General features: G+C 48.5%; 1 protein-coding gene across 1 annotated transcript; it reads right to left on the reverse strand.

Annotated features, from left to right (window-relative positions):
* Positions 1 to 9,069: 9,069 nt before the first annotated feature.
* Positions 9,070 to 19,500, reverse strand: LOC142574151 (uncharacterized). The gene is made up of 2 exons (XM_075683305.1): positions 19,024 to 19,500; positions 9,070 to 9,726 (listed from the first exon to the last, which is right to left on the reverse strand). The coding sequence occupies exons 1-2, from the start codon at positions 19,478 to 19,480 to the stop codon at positions 9,230 to 9,232; spliced, it is 954 nt and encodes a 317-aa protein (XP_075539420.1). The 5' UTR covers positions 19,481 to 19,500; the 3' UTR covers positions 9,070 to 9,229.
* Positions 19,501 to 21,235: the final 1,735 nt, after the last annotated feature.

Raw genomic sequence — 21,235 nt, forward strand, 5'->3', positions numbered from 1 at the left:
GGCTATGGTGCTGTGTTGCTGCTAAGAACGAGGTGGCAGGATCAAATCCGGACCACAGTGGCTGCATTTCGATAGGGATGAAAGGCGAAAGCACCCGTGGTACTTAAATTTAAGTGCGCGTTAAACAACCCAAGGTGGTCCAAATTATTCCGGAGTCCCTCGGAATAATTGTCCATACCATCTGCAATACATCGTTAACATTACCACGTGCCATGGCACTCTTTGGCCATAACTGGTCCTTCCGCCATAAAACACGACACATCATCATCATCATCATCACCATCATCAGAGCTTACCTACTGGTTGTTTTGATGCCTTACCTCGCACTTCAATTGCTGCTGCTGAAACCAGCGCAGTGAAGGTTTCATTTATAATCTCTATGTCATCTTGATCTATCTGTTCTAAAGCTGCATATTTGCTTGCAAGCACCAGCCTGAGTTTTCTTCTTTGACGCTAACTAGGTCTCGGTTGGCCTGTTTGTTCTTGACGATTTTTTCTTTTTTTCTTTTCATATTGAGGGAAATCCTGAAACACACTAACCTATGATCACTGCACTTTACCCTACCTAAAACTTGTTCATCCTGCACTATGCTGTGGTGGGCACAGAATATGAAATCCATTTCATTTCTTGTTTTTCCATTAGGACTTTTCCACGTCCACTTCCTATTGCTACGTTTCCTGAAGAGCATTTATCTATACATATGCTATTTGTTTACTAATTCCATATATGCTAGGGAGTGCTATAGTATTCAACCGCTAAATCTGCTAAGACCAGTCTTAGGTTCAGGAATAAACTATTACTCAGATTATTTTTCAGAATGGCAGCTCGCAAACAAATGTCATGAAACAGTACTTTCACACCGCTCGCCTTTTATCTTCAGTCTTAGCAGACTGATACAAATTGCGACACAATCTCAGCGCTGACATTAAGACTGATGTAATTTCACTGGCGCCGCTGTTTACGGACAGCTCAGCATAGCCTGTGCAATGTCATTCCCTACACTGTGTGTTAAAGGTTATGCAACAAATTTTGGCACATTCACGTATGTCACGTCCGCCTATAGCTATTACATCGTCCGAAGACTTCGAACGCAATGCTTCGGCCTTGGGGCGATACTGTCATTAAAAAAAAAATTGTTTTATACGGTAATTCTGCGGCTTACTATTCTTCCTTTGCCAGTAGCGAATGTGAAGTTGTGTGTCAGGGTGGCATACGTATGTCGTATAGAAGGGCAATGCAGGTGTTTGGTTACTCTGATCTTGGCATGATGGTGATAGGGATACATCTTCTCTTGGACCAGGGACATAATCACACAGGGATAGGCATTCTCCATCCAACTTAAGAGGGATGACCACGTCACGACCGCTTTCTGGGAACTTCCGACCAAAACCGTTAGGTGTATGGATCGATCTTCTGCAAGCATCGTCGCCAGTGCCCTCCGTCGTTTTTATTCGAAAATGACACGATTCCACTAATGTGTGTTCCGTAATTTGTGATGCTGCAGATTGCTTGCTATAATCTTGAATTTCTCCTAACGATTTTATAAGTGATGGCGTAAGGGCCGTGCCCCTTTGGAGGTAGTCAGTGCTTGCTTGTTGCGTTCCAGTACATGAAGGAGGCGATTTCCAAGAAGGTGTACCGCCTTCACGACGAACTTTGAGAATTCGTTTTCTATACAGCGTGTGCTGCAGAACATCTTCGTCTACGACATATTTGTCATTTTTTCACAATACAACGTCTGCTCGACTGTGTGGCTTCTTGAGCAGCTTGGTGCGCTCTTCTGGTGCGAGGAACCCTCTTGACCACGCAAGCATCTTTTTGGTGTACATGTACTGCTTCGCAACATCATGTAGAAGCTGGTTCTGAGGGTTGTTGTTTGTAAAGTTAGCACATGATCCTCACGATGCGTTGCCAACCGATGTACATTTCAATATGTCACTTAGCTACTTGTCGCCGTCCAATTCTTGCGGCTTGATATGACGCCTTCCGTTCCGGCTTTTTTAAAGAATATTACTTGATCAGCCAACAAGGCAAAGCTCCTGTGCTCTGATTGGCTTGCGACAAACTCGGTGTTTGTTTTCCGGCGACGAACATAGGTCTTGGACCGATTCGTGCGACGAGGGCTTTGTCCTGTCACGCGATGTAGATTTTCTAGTCGACGACAATATCGGCAAGCAGAAAATGTACTTTGCGCGACGAATGGGGCTTTGGGACGATGCTGTTCCGTCTGCTCAGGAGGAGTTGCCTTGCCTGCTGTGTCACGCCAGCATACCGCACCAGCTCAAAGTCAGAACGCAGTAGTTCTAGCGCAGCGCTAAGCATTGCTTTCGTGGTCAATGCTATCACCCTTCATGGGTAAGCGGCACATTTTAATGGGAAGCATTCGTTACCTCGTACTTCGCGCTTTGTGGTAGTAGGTAGGCAGGTTGTATACAGAGGGATGCCTGTCTCGACTTGCTTCAATAAAAAGAATGTGCCACCGATGCTTAACCCAAACCTCTGCCGTTAAGCACAGCAGCCTAAAGCTTTAAACGCTAAGCCGCGATAGCCTCTCTTTCTTTATAGACGGTGTTGAAATGCTGACGCCTATGACCTTTCCGGCTCCTGGAATTGCTTCCGCCAAAAGCACAGTCTAAGATCCGCGATTTAAATCCAGAGGGCGCAGCCCTATGGGGCGTGGAATTGGGCACCGCCGATGGCCTGACCAGAACCACCTAGACTAGGAGAAGGCCTCCGCACTCGCCCGCCCCTATCCTCTGACGTCAACCCACTCTGCCCTAGCCGTTCCACTGCGCGTGGTGTCGCCCTTGAGCACCAGATGACGCTAGGTGCTACGCGACGCACGTGACCCGCATATTCTGCGCCGTCGAGACACCACAGGAGAACGTCGCTGCACGTGGTTCGCATTTTGCCTTTATTCCTCTGTGTATACGTGCGGCTTGTTCGATGTCATGGGCCGATGTTGTCTGCCAAACTGTAGAGGAAACTGCGACAACGGGCCAAAGGTCAGGTTGTTTGGGTTCCCAAGTGATACCGAACGAAGGAAAAAATGGCAGCGGGCAGTGCGACGAGACGATGTCGACGTTAGAAAACTGAAAGATCCGCTGGTAAGTGTAGTCTCACTTTTCAATTCGTGCAGTGATGATTTATATAAACAATGTACAATGAAAGTGTATTAGTGCAAACCGCGATATTCCATCGTTATATAAATACGTTTTCAAGTGACCATTTATTGACACGTGTAAACCTCGTGGGCTCGCGTGCGTCTGCGATGGTGTGTGTATATTCATTCGTTGAATGGCTCATGGGTCAGTAAAATGCGCTTTTCACAAATCTCGCACTTAGCGTATGTCACAGTTTTGCAAGTGTCAAGGTGTCTTCATAATATGACGGCGCTGGTTGTTTCACGGGTTTGTGAACGGCATTTCAAACTCGAGCACCTACGTATGTACATCAATATACACGGACTGCGACGGACGGACCACCGAGGTTCAAATGAAGCTCACCCGGCTTCCGCCTGATACCATTCCGACGATCTTTCCCGACTACCCGCAATATATTTGGGATTCTCGCCAGTCGAGAGAAGACCCTGATGCAAAGTGAACACGTGTGGAAAACTAACAGCTTCAAAGGGCCTTAAAGCAGTCAGCTTTAGCACAAAAGAACGCGGAACGAGAAAACGAAGTTAACCTCTAAGACAACAGTTCACGCCTGCACAAGCTAGGAGGGAAAAGGTTTTGGACAGCGGTATCTTGCGAAAGCTGCATGATCTTTGCTCACATCAAAGTGACAGCAGATGCTGCCGAGATTTTGGTGTCAGTGACTGTGTCGTCAGATATGTCTGTGCGTGTGTTTTGGAGAGGTGCTCGTCTTACATCTGACAAGTGTTTTGAGATCCCGGATTATATCCACGATTTCCGCGTGCTTGTTCAGCTCTTGGCTAATGTCGAGGACCACTGCACTAAAGGAGAACCACAACAAGTGGACAAAGGAAAGGCTGCACTGAATATGGTGATCTCACTTCTTGATGACATTTCAAGTGGAGACCTTCTGGAGGACGAAAAGGTGGGTGCTGTGATGTTCATCAAAGAGCAGCGCCATCTCCTCATGAAGACTAATAATGCTGTTCGGTACTCTGAGGAACTTTTGGTGTTGTGTAGCATTTGGTACACTATTTCACCGCACGGCTACAAGTTTTTGAAGAGCAGTGGAAAGTTAGTGTTGCCTCATACTGAACCAATCAAGCCTGTCTCTGGTGCACATCATGTTAGTCCTTTAAAGGAGCGAAATAATAAGGGCTTTTTAAAATATGTTAGAAGGAGTGCAAGTCTGCTGAAAGCTCATGAAAGAAATGCAACATTAATGGTAGATGAAATACACATACAGCAGTTCTTTGAATACAAGGGTGGCAGCATAACAGGGGCTCCTGCGAACTGTTCTGAACCTGCTGAGACAGTGCCTGTATATATTGTGCAGCCTCTCCTGCCACCGTTCAAAGATGTCGGACGCATCCTTCCAGTGTCAAAAATTACTGCGCAGGAACTGCATGAAACTGTAAAAAAACTAGTCTTGAGACTTTAAGCGAACCTTCATATCGTTGCAGTTATCACAGACAATAATTTCATTAACCCGAAAGTAATGGCTATGTTCAGTGACGCCCAGAAGCTCGAAATTCTGTACCCCCATCCAGCTAATCCGCAGCAGCCACTCTTTCATATTGTTGACTTTGTGCATTTGCTGAAATGTATTAGAAACAATTGGCTAAACCAAAAAAATCCTGACCAATGTCTATATTACCCACCTTTTCCCTGTGGAACCACAGAAAGTAAGAAAATAAAGGGTGCTTCATTCACATCGCTCAGAAAGCTTCATGAGGCTGAACAAACTAATACTGTGAAAGGGGCTTTTGGGCTGACGTATAAAGCATTAAGTCCCACAAATATTGAGAGGCAGAACGTGAAACTTGCTCTGCATATATTTAACTTTTTTGTTTCACCTGCTCTGAGGATAAGAGGCGAAACCCTGCATCTGACTCTTGCAGAGGGTACTGCAGAATTCATTGACCTATTTGCGCGATGGTGGAGCATCGTCAACGTCAAGACTTCCCATAAGAGAAACAGAGAGACATGTGTGGCAAGAGCCAGTACGTGGAATCAGTGGTGGGCAGCTGCAGTTCCTCGACACACTTGTTACCTGGCTCGACGACTGGAAAAGTAGGTGTGTGTATAGAGGTGCGTTGACAAAGGAGACCCACTCAGCGCTCAGGCTTTCCGCATACGCCTTGATCGAGGAGTCAAGATATTGTTTGGAGGAGCTTGGTTTTATGGTTTTACCGATCTCCTCGAAGCTCACTTTGGAAAGTACCGGAAGCTGTGTGGGTCCCATTACAATGTGTCGATAACACAGGTATTTGAAGCTGAGACAAAGATCCGCCTCCAGAGCACACTGGTCTTGCCAGATGTACCAGCATCCACTCATACTTGCAAAGAGACGTGTGCTGAAATGCTGATTGACAAATATAACATAAAGCTAAAAAGCTGCGACCTAAAGAAGCCCTAGGAAGACATGCCGGAATTGGTTTACACCGCTGGCTACTGTGTCTATGCTACTTTGAAGCACCAGCCTTGCAATGACTGCTGTGATTTATTCGCAATCACTGAGAGAGAGCTTGAACGCAGTGAGCAAGTGCTGATTGATAATATGAGCAGAGGCGGCTTGAAATTTCCACAGCCATGTGTCGTTCCTGTGGTGCTGTGCACCAATAATGTGCTAGAACATATTACAGGCAAAGAATATGAAAATATGTTTCATGCAGAGAGTAATCAGAGAGCTGCACTTCTAAGTGTGATGAAGTATTTGCTCTGTGACAGTGAAGACTTTGACACTTGTGCAACTGGTCACAGTCAAGAGTCAATGTTAAAGAACATCCTTAATACAGCAGTAAACGCTCTGCTGAAGAATTACGCAGCCTTAAAGAACGAGAAGGTAAACAAAGAAAAGAATAATGGGAAATAGAGAAAGTTCATTACCCTCAAGTGAAAATGATGTGTGCTGTTTTCAAGAATGTGTATGATACAATACATACAATATATGAGCTGTGTGTTATGTTGTCTTGACTTCTCTGGAATTTTCTTTAATTATTCAGCATTGTGAAGTTCAGCAGATTTTTCTTATTAAGCTAGTGAAGTTGATCTATGTGGTATTTTATTGATGTGAGTGTTGCGTGTTCGAATGTCATTCTGTGATAGTGGAAACCAATGCCAAATAAAATGCGTGATATGAAATGTACAGCTGCCTGTGACATACTGAAAAAGAAAAATGTTTTTCCGGCGCATACTCTTTCTAGACCCAAATTCTGCAGTGCGTATTGTTTAATGGGGGCCATTGTCCGCTTTGCTCGAAATGCCGAAGTTGACTTGGAAAGAACTTGTTTTAGTTCCTTAAGTCACGCCAGTGCTAAATTTATACTGGATGCAAACAAATTCCGGAGGTATAACGTCGAACATGCTGCAGTGTTGTGCTGTTTTATTTCTTTCGATGGCACCTCAAGCGGAGGCGGACGGGCTGAGTGTGGTGACGTAACGGGAGAAGTGCCGAGGCCTTCTCCTAGTCTAGGTGGTACTGGCCTGACACGTCGAATGCATAATTCTCTCGTTACAAGGGCAGCTCGCTCTTTCAAAAACACTCGGCGCGCATTCCTCGTCTCTCTTTCTCGCCTTCTTTCCTTGTGACTTCTCGCACTGTGACGTGTCGTGTTTGAGTGCACAATCTCCGGGACCTGCCAGCTTCTCTAAGTAATTTTGTCGTAGCCGTTTGCGCTACATAGAAAGTGTGCAACGTTGTGCCGACTTCATGATCGCACTCGCTAACTATATATATGGACATTTCTTCTCTGCAGCAGAAATGTCATCGTCGTTTTGACACACACCACATGGTATGGCCCATAAGTGGTTACGAATGTACACCACAAAGTCGCTGATCGAAATTACAATTCGCGTTTCTCACGCTCATGCTCGTCCACTGTACCTATGTAGAGCCCAACAATCGGCATGTGGTAAGCTCGCGTTGAACGGCCGTTGTAAAAATAAAGTCATTGCCACCATACGATCGTCTTCAACGTGGTCGTCAGCGTGCTGTCGGCGTCACACACCTGTGATCCCGGCTCCCACACATACAGCTAGTCAATTACAAAAGCATGTTGGTCTATCTGGTAGCGTTTTGCGAAGCCCCGAACAACGCTCGACAGCCTGCACAATGCTTCGCATAATACCGTTTCCCTAAATGCGTGGAATGTGCACAACTTTGTTAAAAATCTTTCAATTTAAAACTGGATTCTTGGTGTTAGTGACTACGATGCTCCTCTGGTGAGGTCACAGATTCTATTCTCGACCACGGTGGCCGTATCCTGGTGAATGCTGAAATCAGCAACGCCTTTACAATGCTTTGGTTTTCTTCATGCACTTCTGCACTTTTCTTCCTGTTACCTACATACAAATGGCCAACGTTTCACTGTAGTTGAAGCTTAAAGGAGTACTGACACAACAATTTTCGATCGTACTTTTTCTGCTGCAATAAGTAGCTAATGACCCAGTAATCAGGACACGAAACATCATTGGCTTCAGAGTACAACACGTAATTATTTGGAGCCTTGTTTGCAGTGACTATTTCAAGTTTCGGTTTGAGAGAGCAACGAGATGGGCCAAAGAAGGAATGTAAACACAGCTCGACACGTGATCACACAAAACTGTGACGCACGCATGCCGGCCCGCGAGCCATCGCGAGCTTCGTGTTGCCAGTTCGTCTGCTACACGTGCTTTGCTGTGTCGTCACCATCATCGTCGTCCTCGTTTGCGTCCTCCGGCGGCGACTATTTCCTGCTTGCGGTAGTCGACGCCAAATTATACGTCGCCAACCACATTTGATTTGATCCACCACAAAGCAGCGACTCGGAACGTTCGGCTAGCGACAGCTATATGTGTACGAACCGGTACTAGTACGAGCCATTCGTCGAACTCAGTTTGGGAATGAAGCATATTCTAGAGCAGGACACAAGGCGAGGTAAAAGTCGACACAGCATTAGGCTTGGGGGCATGTAGTCTTGGTGGAAAGTCATCGGACTGTTCTAAGCTCGGCCGGTTGCTATTATACTAGGCACGCTCGAAATGAAACGAGCAAAACTGGCTGCTCTTCAGTGGGGTCCATTCTACGCGTCCAGCGGCGCGCACGAAGTCGGACCACTTCTGCCGCTTATCGACGCCAACGGTATAGCCAACGAGCAAGCCAAGCGAGTTGGCGATCGCTGGGAAACGGTACATAGGCCTAGCTTGCTGGCCGTCGGATCCGAGGCCGACGGCTCTTGCGACCCGTCCACCGCTGGTAACAAAGCATCTATATTCGTCAACACAATCAACGTCTGCACATTTATGTCGCTCGACAGTTAGTCTACGGTTAGTCTTCCCGACGCCGTTGGTAGCGATGAGAAAACACGTTAGCCAGGCGAGCCGCTTCGCAGAAACGATTGCAGCGGCGGCTGCGCTGACCGCTTGCAAATCAAAATCAGGCCAACAATTCAGTATATCGCGCAACGTTTTATAACATGCACACTTTCGAGGTAACATTAAGAGTTATTTTGGGTCAGAAACAAATTTTAGCCGATTTTTGTTCCGCCGTCAGTGGCGAAAGAGGTAAGCGTCATGACGAGGAGAAAAAAAAAGAAGACCGGGACGATCGCAGTCGCGAGAGACTTGCTCGCAGGACCCGCCCCGACGGCAGCGCAAACTCGTGGCGTAGCGTTTTCTCGGTTTCTTACATTCCTTTCTCGATGTCGGTGTCGCGAGGTGCTGCGTGTTGCGATTGGCTGCGCGCACGTACTTTGAAATTGATTGTAAGAATATTCTGAGATATATTCGCCGTTCATATGTTGCAGACGATGTGTGTGTGGCCACATAAATACATCTCACACGTTAACTCGACTTCGAAATCGTGCCAGTGCTCCTTTAACCAATATAAGCCATCGCAGTGCCGATCCTGCAGCCAACGATTACAACCGCATAAGATGGAACGGCTCGTATCGATAAACAGCAAACGCCTCACTGTAGGCGTCATTTATTATTACGTACAGTGTTTGAAGCGTTGTTCGAAAAAAGCGGTCTTCGCTAAAATGAAATGCACGTACCTGCCCTATAATACGCGCACTATACAAAAGGTACCACCACTGCCGACACACTGTTAATAGAGCAGGATGTCGTGCGTGAAGGCGCCGAATGTGAAGAGATGTGGGAAGTGTGGCCGCAGGGGCCTTGCAGTGATGTCCTCCTTGCATCCCTCCAACACCACGCCTGCGGAAGGCAGGCTCAGCATCTCTCTTGGCAGCCGTAGCTGCCATGCTAGGCGGGAAGTCTGTGCACTGGAAGATGGGCTGGGCGCTTCCTTTTTTATGCAAGGCTGACTGCAGATGTTCGTTGGCTGTTCGTTGTCAAGTGGGCTGGGTGCCTCCGTTTTAACGCAAGGCTGGCTGGAGATGTTCGATGGCTGTGCGCTGGAAGGTGGGCTGTGCACCTCCTTTTTTACGCAAGGCTGGCTGCAGATTTTCATGGGCTGCGCTCTGGAAGGTGGGCTGGGCGCCTCCTTTTTTACGCAAGGCTGACTGCAGATGTGCATTGGCTGGTTGGGAAACAGGAGAGAAAGGCTCTGCCCTCGAAGAAACCGGTCACGGACGCTGTACGCTGCAATAGGAAAAATATGAGGCGACGTTGGCTGCATTCATTCATGGCTGCATTAGATAGGATAGGGTGTCCGGTGTTCCGGTACATGCAAATGCGTTTGCCGATTACTCGGTTACAGGAGGCGTAAATGAGAACGGCCGCATCGACGGCGCCACCTGCTGGCGTAAAGCATTACCAGAGAAACGTCGCCATCGCCTTCGAGATTGCACGGGTTCACAGATTTTGCTCCGGCCGTCGGAGGCGGTTTGGGCGAATTGCCGGACGTGCAGAGGCGTAAAAATGAGTGGCCGGAGCGGTGTAGCCACCTGGTGGCTTAGATCAACCATACACAAATATTACCAAAGTTTCAGGAACCTGCTATATCCTGCTTTCTTGCTGGTGCACATTTTCGGCAGCGACGTAGTTGTGAAGACGATTACACCGCTGTCTAAAATTAGAGACCTTAAGCGTGTCCGCTATTCCGGCAAACGGGTGTTGTTTGGGCGGATTACCGGATGGTCGGGGGCGTAAACGTGAGCGGCCGTACCGGTGCAGCAGCCTGGTGGCGTAGAGCTCAACCAGACAAACACAGAGCTAAAATTTCAGTAACCTACTATATTCTGCTTCGCTGCTGCTACAAATTTTCGGCAGCGGCGTAATGGTGAACACGATTATACCCCGCTGTTGAAAATTTACACCAGGAGCGAAGAATAATATATAGTAACTGGCTCTGTGTTTATGTGGTTGAGCTCTGCCCCACCAGCTGGCGCCACCAATCTTGCCGCTCACGTTTACGGCCCCGCTCATCCAGCAAACCGCCCGCGCTTGCTGGAATACCGGACGCACTGAAATTCTCTATTTACACCAGCAGCTAAGCACAAAATAGTAATTGACTCTATGTGGGGTTGAGCTTTGCAACACCAGCTGGCGCCACCAATCCGGCCGCTCACGTTTACACCCCCGCTCAACCGGCAAACTACCCGCTCTTGCCGGAATACCGGACGCACTACAATTCTCTAGTGTTGTGTTGTCCGCACCCCTCTGCCTTGAAATTACCGTGTTATCCAAAGGCTAGCAGTGCCCTAGGAGTCACTGCAGAACCGTAGTCATTGCAAGTGTACGTAATGGTACAATATAAAGAAAGAGGTTTGAAGTAATGATCTCAATCTTGACGAAATCAGATAGGCAGAAGAGTAGGCACCGATAGATGTAAAACTCGGCTAATTAAAGAGGGCTAGCGGACCTGTTGTCCCTGCCCCGTTTCAAAGGTGATACCAACAAAGATCATCATCATCATCATCATCTGGCGGTAGTTGTAGGCGGTAGTCGAAGGCAAACCGCGCGAGATCTCAACGTGCGCATTGCCTCTTTTTAGAGCGAAAGCTGTACGTGACTAACTTTCCGTTGTTTTTAGGCGTCCGGCACCAGAATAATATCACCATGTGGGACAAACCCAGTGATAGTGCAGCAAGGGTCCAAGCTCAACGGCACATACCCTTGTGGGCTCGGAAACCTGTAACGCGCCCTTGCATCATCATGTGGGCAGATCCAGGTGAGTGTGCAGAAAGGGTTCAAGTTCAATGGCACATACCCCTGTAGGCTCGGGAAGCTGTAACGCATTCTTGAACTATTCTTGTCACATGTGGGACCCAGACAGGTCCCAGGCACACGGGTAAGAACAGTTGTTTTTGAAATATTTCCAGCGCGTTAGAATTGATGATGCCACACCTGTGATCATCAACGGAGATTTCATTGTGGACATTTCTAAGTCAGAGAAGAAATGGTTCATGCAATACATGTTGGAACAGTTCGGCTTGCAAGGTTACTCTAACTCCATGATACCTACCACGCATCACCGGACATGCATTGATTTGATTCTAGCCAAGAACCACTGAGTGTATATCACAGTGATCATAAAGCAATCGTGAATACCCTGACAAAATAAGGAGTCTCCATCGAACACCAACCATTGTCTTTACAAAATCGTCCATTCAAACAAATTACAAGCATTCCACTCTGTGAAGATTGAATGGCAGCGAAAGCTGACGACAGTCAAAGCTCTCAAACGAAAAGCAAAGTGCTTTCGCTGTCATTGCATCTTCACAGAGTGGAATTGTAGTCATTTTCATTTCTTCCGGCATAGTTCCTCTGCATATATCCCCGGTTATTTCGCAGTTCACTCTCGTGCTCTGCATCGAACATTTTGCTATCCCAACCGTCTAGTCCATTGGTCCCTTTATTTAGAACTGCAGCTTTAGAACTAAAGCCGCCAACTGCGGTGAGACGGAACCGAGTGGTACTAGGGAGTATCATTTCCTTTGATGTCGGTGCAAAAGAGGTTGCCTTCGCCGGTGATATCACGCCAGCGATACTCCACTTGCGCGCTTTCTGATATATCTCGTTCACTTCGTAGCATAAGGGGCTCCCAATTTCTTAAACAATTTGTTAGATAGCTTTGATGACCGTGAGCTTAAAGGGAAGCTGAAAGGTTTACCAGAAAAAATGAGTGAACATGTGTACATAATGGTTTTCAACCCTCCCAATTCGAATATTGTATCGAAATTGAGCGAAGAAAGCGCAAATATATTTTATTTCGACGAAAAGTGCAGCAGCGGACACGCCCAGCTCGCGCGTCTCGTTTCCGTCTGTGATTGGTCGGGCGCCTCGTGACGTCAACTCTAGTGACCGACCCCTGCCGCTACACATGAAGCGCGGTGCCAGGTAGTTTGGTGCTGTAATGGAAAATTAAGAGCTAATGGAAAATTTAGAGAGACTGCGTTTTCCTTAGGAGTTCGGCGTTACTCCCTACATGTACGAGCCGATTGCGAAGAGCCGGCCTCTCGAAGAAGCAAACGATGCTGGTGCGAGCAGTGATTTCGACGCGAACGAAAGTCTTGAGATCTCCTCTTGTTGGAAATGCTCTTTGGTGAGTATATTTTTTGAAAGCGATCTAGTGATCTCGCCGATCTTTCGCCGATCTAGTGAGCTCGTTTCCGGTCAAACAACTGTAGTGTTGTGTTCCTGCATGCCTCCTCGTGGAACGTAAGCGGGGATGCGATCGTCGGCATTTGTGCGCTGTCCAAAGCTGTCGGCAATCTACAAAGACGGTTTAAACGCGTGAAAAGCTTCCCGGTTCATGCAGTACGTGTAGTGACCTTCATCTGTGCGCCATCCGCACACTACTCGTAACCGAAGTCGTAAAGGCGGCGAATTCCGTCGGCTACGTGAGACGGTCGGTTTCTCGCTGTGCTCGAGAGAAGGGGGGAGCGTAGCGTCCTGGCGTGCGCCGGCTTTCCAGCACATGCAAACTCTACATTTGCACTGCGTTATCGTAGCTTCATGCAGGCTGTTTTACAACACACGTGCAAATAGAAAATTCGCGGCGCTCTGCGACGAAACCTGCGTCAAGGGCGGGAGATAAACATGCACCTTCCGTTCAGCGTGCTAACATGAAGGAGCTCGCAGTAAATCAAAATCCAGGTTTGGGCGAGTTCGTGTATTCATAAGGCCTTCCAACACTAGTTATCATCAGTCAGTCCGCACTCGTGCCGTCTTTGTTTTCGTTGCTCCGATCTTCTCGCGCTGCGTTTAGAAAGCCTGCTAGTGGCAAGTAGTCCTCTCTCATTCTGTGGCCATATACAGCAACTGCGCAGGCCGAATTGCAGGGCTGGCCGTATACTACCACTCTACATACACGCAAACGCACCAACAAAGGAATGCAGGGTCGATCGAAGGAGATTACGATGGCACGCACGCAGAAACAAGCACGATCAGGCACGGTCGCGCAGGCTGCGAAGGAACAAAACACTAGAGTTAACGTCACAACACCGCGGTTTCCGGTCTCCGCTCGCATCGTCAGCGTCAGCAGCAGCGCGCGGCATTCGACGGGGGGCGGAGCTACAGCGCAATTTTAACCGACGATTACGTCGCTCCTAATTGAAAAAACCCCAAATTTTACCTACATGGTTTATAAGGTTCCCGCATCCGTATATGAGCGTCTTATTGAATTCGACAGACTCTTCAGCTTCCCTTTAAGGCCTAAAGATAGCCCAACACAGCGTGCACACACGCTACGTCACGTTGGCGAGAACAGCGTCTATAGTTCGATACACTGGCGCAGCCAACGTAACCGGACGTGGCCAACGCGCTCCAAAGCACCCGGCGTCTACATGGCTCTTGCTCATCCGCGCGTTGGTAGCGCCCACGACGCCGATCTATGATGCAATGCACGAAGAAAAAATTCGGCAGATCCCATGGCTTGTAGGAATCGATGTTATGCGAAGCAGTGTACGAAGAGCCTATCAAGTTAGCGAAACTACCATGGGAGCACCAAGACGTAGGTGGCTGTTTCATGACCTACATGACACGCATGCCACATGTCATGAATGATCATCTATATTCGTCATACACTCTTGTCATACTATGCGAATTTGTTACTCACCAAGACGTAGGCGGCTGTTTCATGACCTACGTGAGACGCATGTCATGACAGTCATCTTATGACCGATTATTTATGTTCTCCATACACTCTAGTCATACAATGCCAATTTTGGTACATACCAAATTAACGAAACGGCCATGAGAGCCCCAAGACGTAGGCGGCTAGATAGATATTGACAAAGTGGCAAATGTTGGCCAAGAAATGCTTTGCATTTAAAAACGGCGCCCACGCTGCTTCGCCGTGAGGTGAGGTCCTACCCCCTCCGCGCGCTAGGAGAAAAGTCTGAAGGAAATGAAGTAGTAGGTTCTCCTTCTTTTGCTGGTTTTTTATTTCTTTGCTATACTCGCCACGCCTTTCGGGCCACAATGGCGGCTTTGTTATAGTTCTGTGCGCTCACACGTGTTGCTCCGTGGGTTTCGTGCCGTGGCAAAGGCGCCGTGCGGGCAGGTTTGCGTTGGTCGCCGTGTTTTGTCGCGCTGCGTTATCTGGACCATGCTCTACCGGATGTTGCTGCGGCCAGGTGGCACAGGAGGAACTAAAATTTGCGAAATGAACGCGCATGCAACGCTGTACGCAATGTACCGCGCCATGGCACTGGCAACCGACGAAGTAATATCCGCGGGAAATTTTGCCCTCTTTAACGGAATCGTGCTAACCTGCCATCGCAGGCCGAAACTGATGCGTTTCAGAATCTGTACAATGAACGCCTTGCAGGTCAGTCATCGTTGCTTTTGACAGCACATATGGTGAACTTGCGGCACGTAGAACTTACGTTACGAATGCATAGTTCGTGTTCAGTAACAACTTGCTTTTGTGCATAATAAAACACATGTTGCTTAACTGTTGCTTGTTCCTCGCAGTACTCGCGACAGCACGAAGTCTTTTAAGCAGAGCACGTTCGAGGTTCATGCACACCCGCACAGGTGTACCACAATATACGTTCTGCTAGAGCGTTACGCAGAATATGTGCATTTTGCTGACCTCGCCACCGTGCGCCTGCCAGCCGACGCTTCATCCTGGAAGATGGGAAAGAAGCGGCTGCTTTGACTGAAGGAACGAATCCTCCCTACCACAGGCGTTTGTTATCTGCGCGCGTGAGAAGCGCAGGAAAGTGAAGGTTAGCGGATGTGCTGCAAGAGTCGGCAAGGCTCCACAGAACGTACGCCTGGGAACACATCAAACGGCTGTTCCATGGTCGCATGTAGGCCGGTGTTACGCGCGTACTGTTCTGCACCGTGCGCCGGCTATCGCAAAACTTAGGTTCCGTGGTGCTTCACTTACCGTGGTAAGAAGGCACCCCTGGCCGCAGTCAATGAATCTAAACGCGGAGTCAGAAATGACATTCTGCCTCCTCGCCGGCGCGCTATCGTAGTGATGCGCGGCCACCCGAATTTCGGTCAATAAAGCACAACGATTCCGCAGGCGAGAGTGAGTTTGTGCTCATAAACTCCGAATGGATCGAAAATGGGTCGGTGTGTCGTACGCGTCTCCAGTGCCCAAGCAGAGAAAAGCAAGTAGAAGGCAGTGATAGGCAACCTTTTTTTAATAACACACAAGAACTGGGCAGCGGCCTTTACCTGTGGTTGATGAGGACAGTTCAGTTGGCTGGCCTTATAAGGCATGCTTATTTTCATAGACGCCGGCAAAAGCAGCCGATTCGACCTCACGGCTCAATTTTCGAAGTTCATGATGAACTTCTTTCAACATGACTTCGGCAACGGCAATGCAATCAGACATCGCAATTGCTTAGTATTGCTGGGGAGCGCCCGCGTCCGAGCAGCCCGTTCCGCGCAGCTCAGCGTGGTTTCGTGAGAAGCGTAAACAAGAGAGGAGAGCTGGTCCGATAGGTGCAGCAACGCCACGAGCAACGCCAACTTCCGGCTTCACTTGAGCTTCGCAAAGGGCGACGTCAGGGCCTCTCCTATGTTCGCTTCTGACACTCGCGGCCGCCAGGAGTGCCGCGTCACCATCGCCGCGCGTCTGCTCCGGCTGCTGCGATGGATGACGGAGCATCTTTTTTACAGCGAACGACATCGTCTGCACGAATGTTAACTTCCAAGAGGCTTTGGCAGTCGAGCATTAAGATACAACTTTTATTTTAACTCCACTAATGCACAGTGAGATTATATTTACTATGAACGTAACTGTTCCGTGTTGCACTTTTGTTGCGTAGAAGTTCATGGTAGTGACCCGTAGAGATTTGTGCCTAATTTTTTGTTACCGTTTTCTCTTAGCACAGGGTACTGTGTTTCTTTTCGCGTACCCTGCATTCACAAAAATCACCACCGCTGCCGAAAATGTATGCTGTAATCACGTTACGCTGGCAGAATGCAGACGTCGCGTAGACTATGTATGCATGGTGGTGTCGGGCATAAAATGTGAAACCATAGCCTCCATAAAATGTATTTAAGGCAATGGTGAGACATTGTACGCCCAGGTCCGATCTTGAAGATGAGGCCGTACCAATGCATCCACACACGTAAAAAAAATCACACAATAAAAATAGGCAAAAATTGTTGTGTTGAAATTGAGGCCCCTTGCTCAAATAAATAACATAGGTTGGCAACTTTCTCACATGGCTCTTAATGTTCAGTGAACTAGCCTTCTGAAGCAATGACTTCGGCGATCCGCCGCGGCATCGACGCGTACAGCGATTTCACAATTGCAGGCTCTTCTCTCAAAGGGTCCCATGCTTGATGAATTTCGCTCCAAAGAGCATCGGCGGTGGCGATGCGGAGCTTGCAGGCTGCGAGGCACTTATTGATAATGGCCCTCAATTCTCAATCGGGTGGAGGTCAGCGCCACTCGGAAGCCACGGTAGCCGCAGCACACCGCACGAGTCTACAGTAGCCTCCATAAGGCGTGCAGTGTGCACTTGGCTGCGGTCCTGTTGCAGCCAGTAGTAGCCGTCAGGAAATGGGCCGTCCAGCGCGTATTGCACCAAGGCTTCCTTGATAATTTCGCAGTATGACGGGGCATTGAAGTTTCGATCAATTGTAACGAGTGGACCAAGCCCGCCCTTGCTCATAACCCCCCCTCCCCCCGCCCCTCAGACGGCGACGCTGCAACGGCCACTCGACAGCACTTGTTGCGTGTACTCTGCACGGTACCTACAGAAACGAGAACTGCCAGTATAAAACAAGCTCTACCTACGACGAGTGCTTTTTTGTTTACACAAAGAATAAGCTTTCTTAATAGGAGCTGGCGCGTACGACCAAAAAATGAAATACTTTAAAACTGTTGTGGATGTGCACTTTAGTGAAAGATCAGTACATTTGAGAAGAATCGCATAATTCAAAAACGCGACAATGCTGCTACGGGAGTAAGCAATGTCGATATCTGTTATGTCTCGTATCCATAGCTGAAACGCGTTATTTATGTTCAAGACCTCAACTTCCTTCACGTCTGTAGTTTTGGAGGCCTCCAAACACACTGCTGCTGCTCCCGCCTTGTAGAAAACTTAAACTCATCTGTAAAGATGACGTCGCCCCATTCTTCAGCACTCGAGTGCTCGTACATCCGAGAAAAATTTAATCTTTGCTGGCGTTGGTTGTCGGATAGGCACGGCTTTCGTGCCGCCACACAATTTCAGAGCGCTGCTTCTTTGAGGCGCTTTCGTAGTGTGTCGTGTGAAGCATTAATACGTACCTCCTCTGTTATTCCCTGGGCGTTCAAGGACGAATCCACAAAAGCCGAGGCAATAATTAGTTGGCCTCCATCTGGTGTAGTGACTCTCGGCCGCCCGCTGCGAGGAGGGTCAGCTATCCTGCCATGGTCATCAATGAATGCCTCTACTACACGGGCCACTGCGGATTGCTATCGCCCCATCTGGCGGCATATTTCTTTCTGAGGCACGCCATCAACAAAGAGAGAGTGATGCGCCTTCGTTCTTCTTCCTCAACGTGGGGTGGCATTATCGGAAAACTCGCGCAGGAGACAGCGACGAGGAGGAATTGAGCGACAACGACTCCTTATTGTTGCGCGAGTTACAAAATTAAAATTTAATCCCTGCTTGAAATAGCAGACACTGCTCGTCGCGCACGTCTGCTCGACGTGTGCAGACGACGTCGTGTGCTGCAAAAAAGGTGCTCCGTCATCCATCGCAGCAGCCGAAGCAGACGCGCGACGATGGTGATGCGGCGCTTCGGCTGTACGTATGCTTCACGAAACGTATCTGTGAGTATACAAGGCGTGACCTAATAATTGAGAGGATACAGTACGCGCTACGATGTCTGGTCGCTCGATACGGCACTTATGAACCCCAGTGGGTACACACGGCACATAAGTTTTATTCAACCTGCGACCTACTGTTGTTCTAGTGTAGCATGAGGATCACCGCGGGTTCTTGCGCGCATTTCGCGTAATTAAGCATATAGGGCTTTTAAGAAAACGTTCCTTTTCACTAAACAAACAGTTTTTTCTCCTATGCTTTCCTTTGATTTACTGGCCGGTTGTCTTCGCATGGTTGTTACTATAGAGTTATGCCAAGCCTCTCTGCCCTACTCGTCATATTGCCTGTATTGTGATGCCGTGCTTCCGCTCTCTCTCTCTCTCTCTCTGAAATCTCACTCGAGCGCGGTAAAGCGGCTGTAATGGGACATGCGTGGCTCTTTTCACTGCACGTGGGCAGAGCGCCGACCTCTATAATCTCGGATTTGCCAAGAAGCCTCTAATCCCTTTGGCACATCATGCACTATCGGTGGCGTACAAAGTGCCTAAAACTGGCGGAAAGAGCGGGGTCAAATTTACTGCGCAGAGAGGACAACAGAACTGAAAGCCTTCCGACAACCCTGCACTGACTCGCGAAACGAGCACGTGCTCGCAAGAACGATTAGGTGGTCCAAAATCAAGATTGCTTTAAAATCGCATCAACTCACCTCTGGGCTTCGCGGCGTCTTCAAAACGTCTACAAGGTGAATGCTCCTGTTTGAGGACGATCGACTTCACAGGTTGCCTATGAGGCGCAGGCGTTGTGCTGGGAGAATAATTTCTCCCTTCATCTAAACTGGACATCTTGTCCAAGGTTGCTTTGCGCTTCCTGCCGCGGCTGCGACGGTGATGGCAAGATGATGCCCTGTATTGCTTTCCGATGACGGTCATGGCTTCTCTTGCTCCCACCCGTCCGACAGTCGGACAAGTACGCGAATAATCTCCGACTTCACAGGGACAACGCCGACGCGCAACCCTTCTCTTTCTGTCGTAGTTCATCATGTAAAACTGACAAAGGTTCATGTAACTGCAAGTCTTGCTGCTAAAGAACGACGCACGGAAGCGCGATAGCGCAGCCCGCAGAGCATCCAGATTTGCAGAAGCGTGCGTCTCTTCCGCGAGCATCTAGCAGACTGCTGGGAGGCGAGCAGACGTAGACGCATGCGCGCATGCGGGAACGCCACCCGGTGCTCCGCGTCTGCCAAACTGAACGCGGGCGGCGTTCGCGGCGTCTGCTGAAGTTAACGTCGTTTCGCGGCTATAGACTAAGCTTGCGACGCCGCTGATGTTGTGGCGGGCGTTATGTGTATGCTTCAGAAAAACGCAACCTCGTCTTGACGCTAATAAGGCGCGTTTATAGTCGACGCTATTGGCGCGCGGGCGAGCGTCGCTCGAGGCAGGGCGCGTGAGAGTGCGTTAGCCGCGTCCGGTTACGTTGGCTGCGCCAGTGCGTCGAACCATCGGTCGAGCTATTATAGACGCTGTTGTTTTCGCCAACGTGACGTTACGTGTGCGCCCGCTCGCGCTACGTCGGACTAGATTGAGCCCCATGCGTGTGCGGCGCCTCGCGAGTAATGGCGGATTGAACCTACAAAACGCGCGTCTACTTGGTTCACATTTCAGCCTTGGTATACACGTTTACTATTTTTGTGAGGCAGCCGGACCACCGATATTTGTCTGGAGGAGATAGTTATAGCATAGCGTTTGTCGTCTTATCATATAGTATCATTACTGTCTTGAATACTTTCCATATTTTATTACACTATGCGGGAATAAACATTTTCTTTCTTTCTTCTTTCCTGTCTTCTTTCTACATTAAACGCATGCACCTTTGCGGGACGTTTTATTGTGCGTGCCTTGAAGACTTTTAGTTTAAAGTACGGGAACGTAAACGCAAGAAAGCTTTATTGAGCGTGACGTCAAAAACTGATTTCGTTCAAAGAGAAAATGCAGCAGCAGCCGAACCTTCCACTTCTAGATCCAGTGTCCGAGCATGATGCAACGCGTACGTGATGACAGGCTCCGTAAGTGCCGGCATAGAAATTTTGATATCGTAATTTGAGTAGGGCTCATTCACAGCTTGTTGGTCTCATCTCTCCGAGTGTTTGCGGTCATGCTCACATTGTGTGATCCCCGTCCCAAAGAATGTTCTCTCTTAGTCTTTCGGCAATCATATTATTGAGACGAGCGCAAGTAGCATATTATTGCATCCTTCGTAAACATTTTTTAGTCCACAACATGGGCGAAATCCTGCTTGAGGAACTGTTCGTTCCTATATAAGGGCGTCCTTTACCCAAGTGATCTCCGCTGCTGCTCTTGTCTGCACTGAGAACAATGCTGCTTTAGTCCCTCGTGATTTATACTTCAGGGGGAGGAAATAAGTGCGCTTGTCGACCTTTTCTAAAGCAGAAACACGGCCCCTACTTGGTACGGACTCCGCTTATTCGCCATCGGAGATGAGCTTCCGCTAGCCATGCCATTTACCTTTTCGTCATATAAGCTTGAACATATCTTAGCAACTTGCAAACATGCAATAACAGAAACCTGTGTTTCCTCATTGCGCAAACTGGCGGCTAGAGATGACAGTTTCTCATTCTGCGTGCTTTATTTGTTGCCCGCCGTCTGCCACAAGTATACCAGACAACATGCGCCACATGATGCGGAGAAGCGGCGAACTACGCTCCAGAGGGGTCGGTCGGCACACCTACTCCTCTAGATGCCATAATCCTGTTGTTGCTATGCGGACGCGTCTCGTTAGGCATATACGGGCGCAGGAATCGCAGAACTATCTAACAAAATGGACGTGCTATGCGCTTATAAACGTTTCAGCTGAGTTTAGGGAAAGCGAAAGCTCATTTCAATAATTCCTGGCTATCAACG

Source organism: Dermacentor variabilis, chromosome 3 (genome assembly GCF_050947875.1).
Source record: "Dermacentor variabilis isolate Ectoservices chromosome 3, ASM5094787v1, whole genome shotgun sequence".
Taxonomy (NCBI): domain Eukaryota; kingdom Metazoa; phylum Arthropoda; class Arachnida; order Ixodida; family Ixodidae; genus Dermacentor; species Dermacentor variabilis.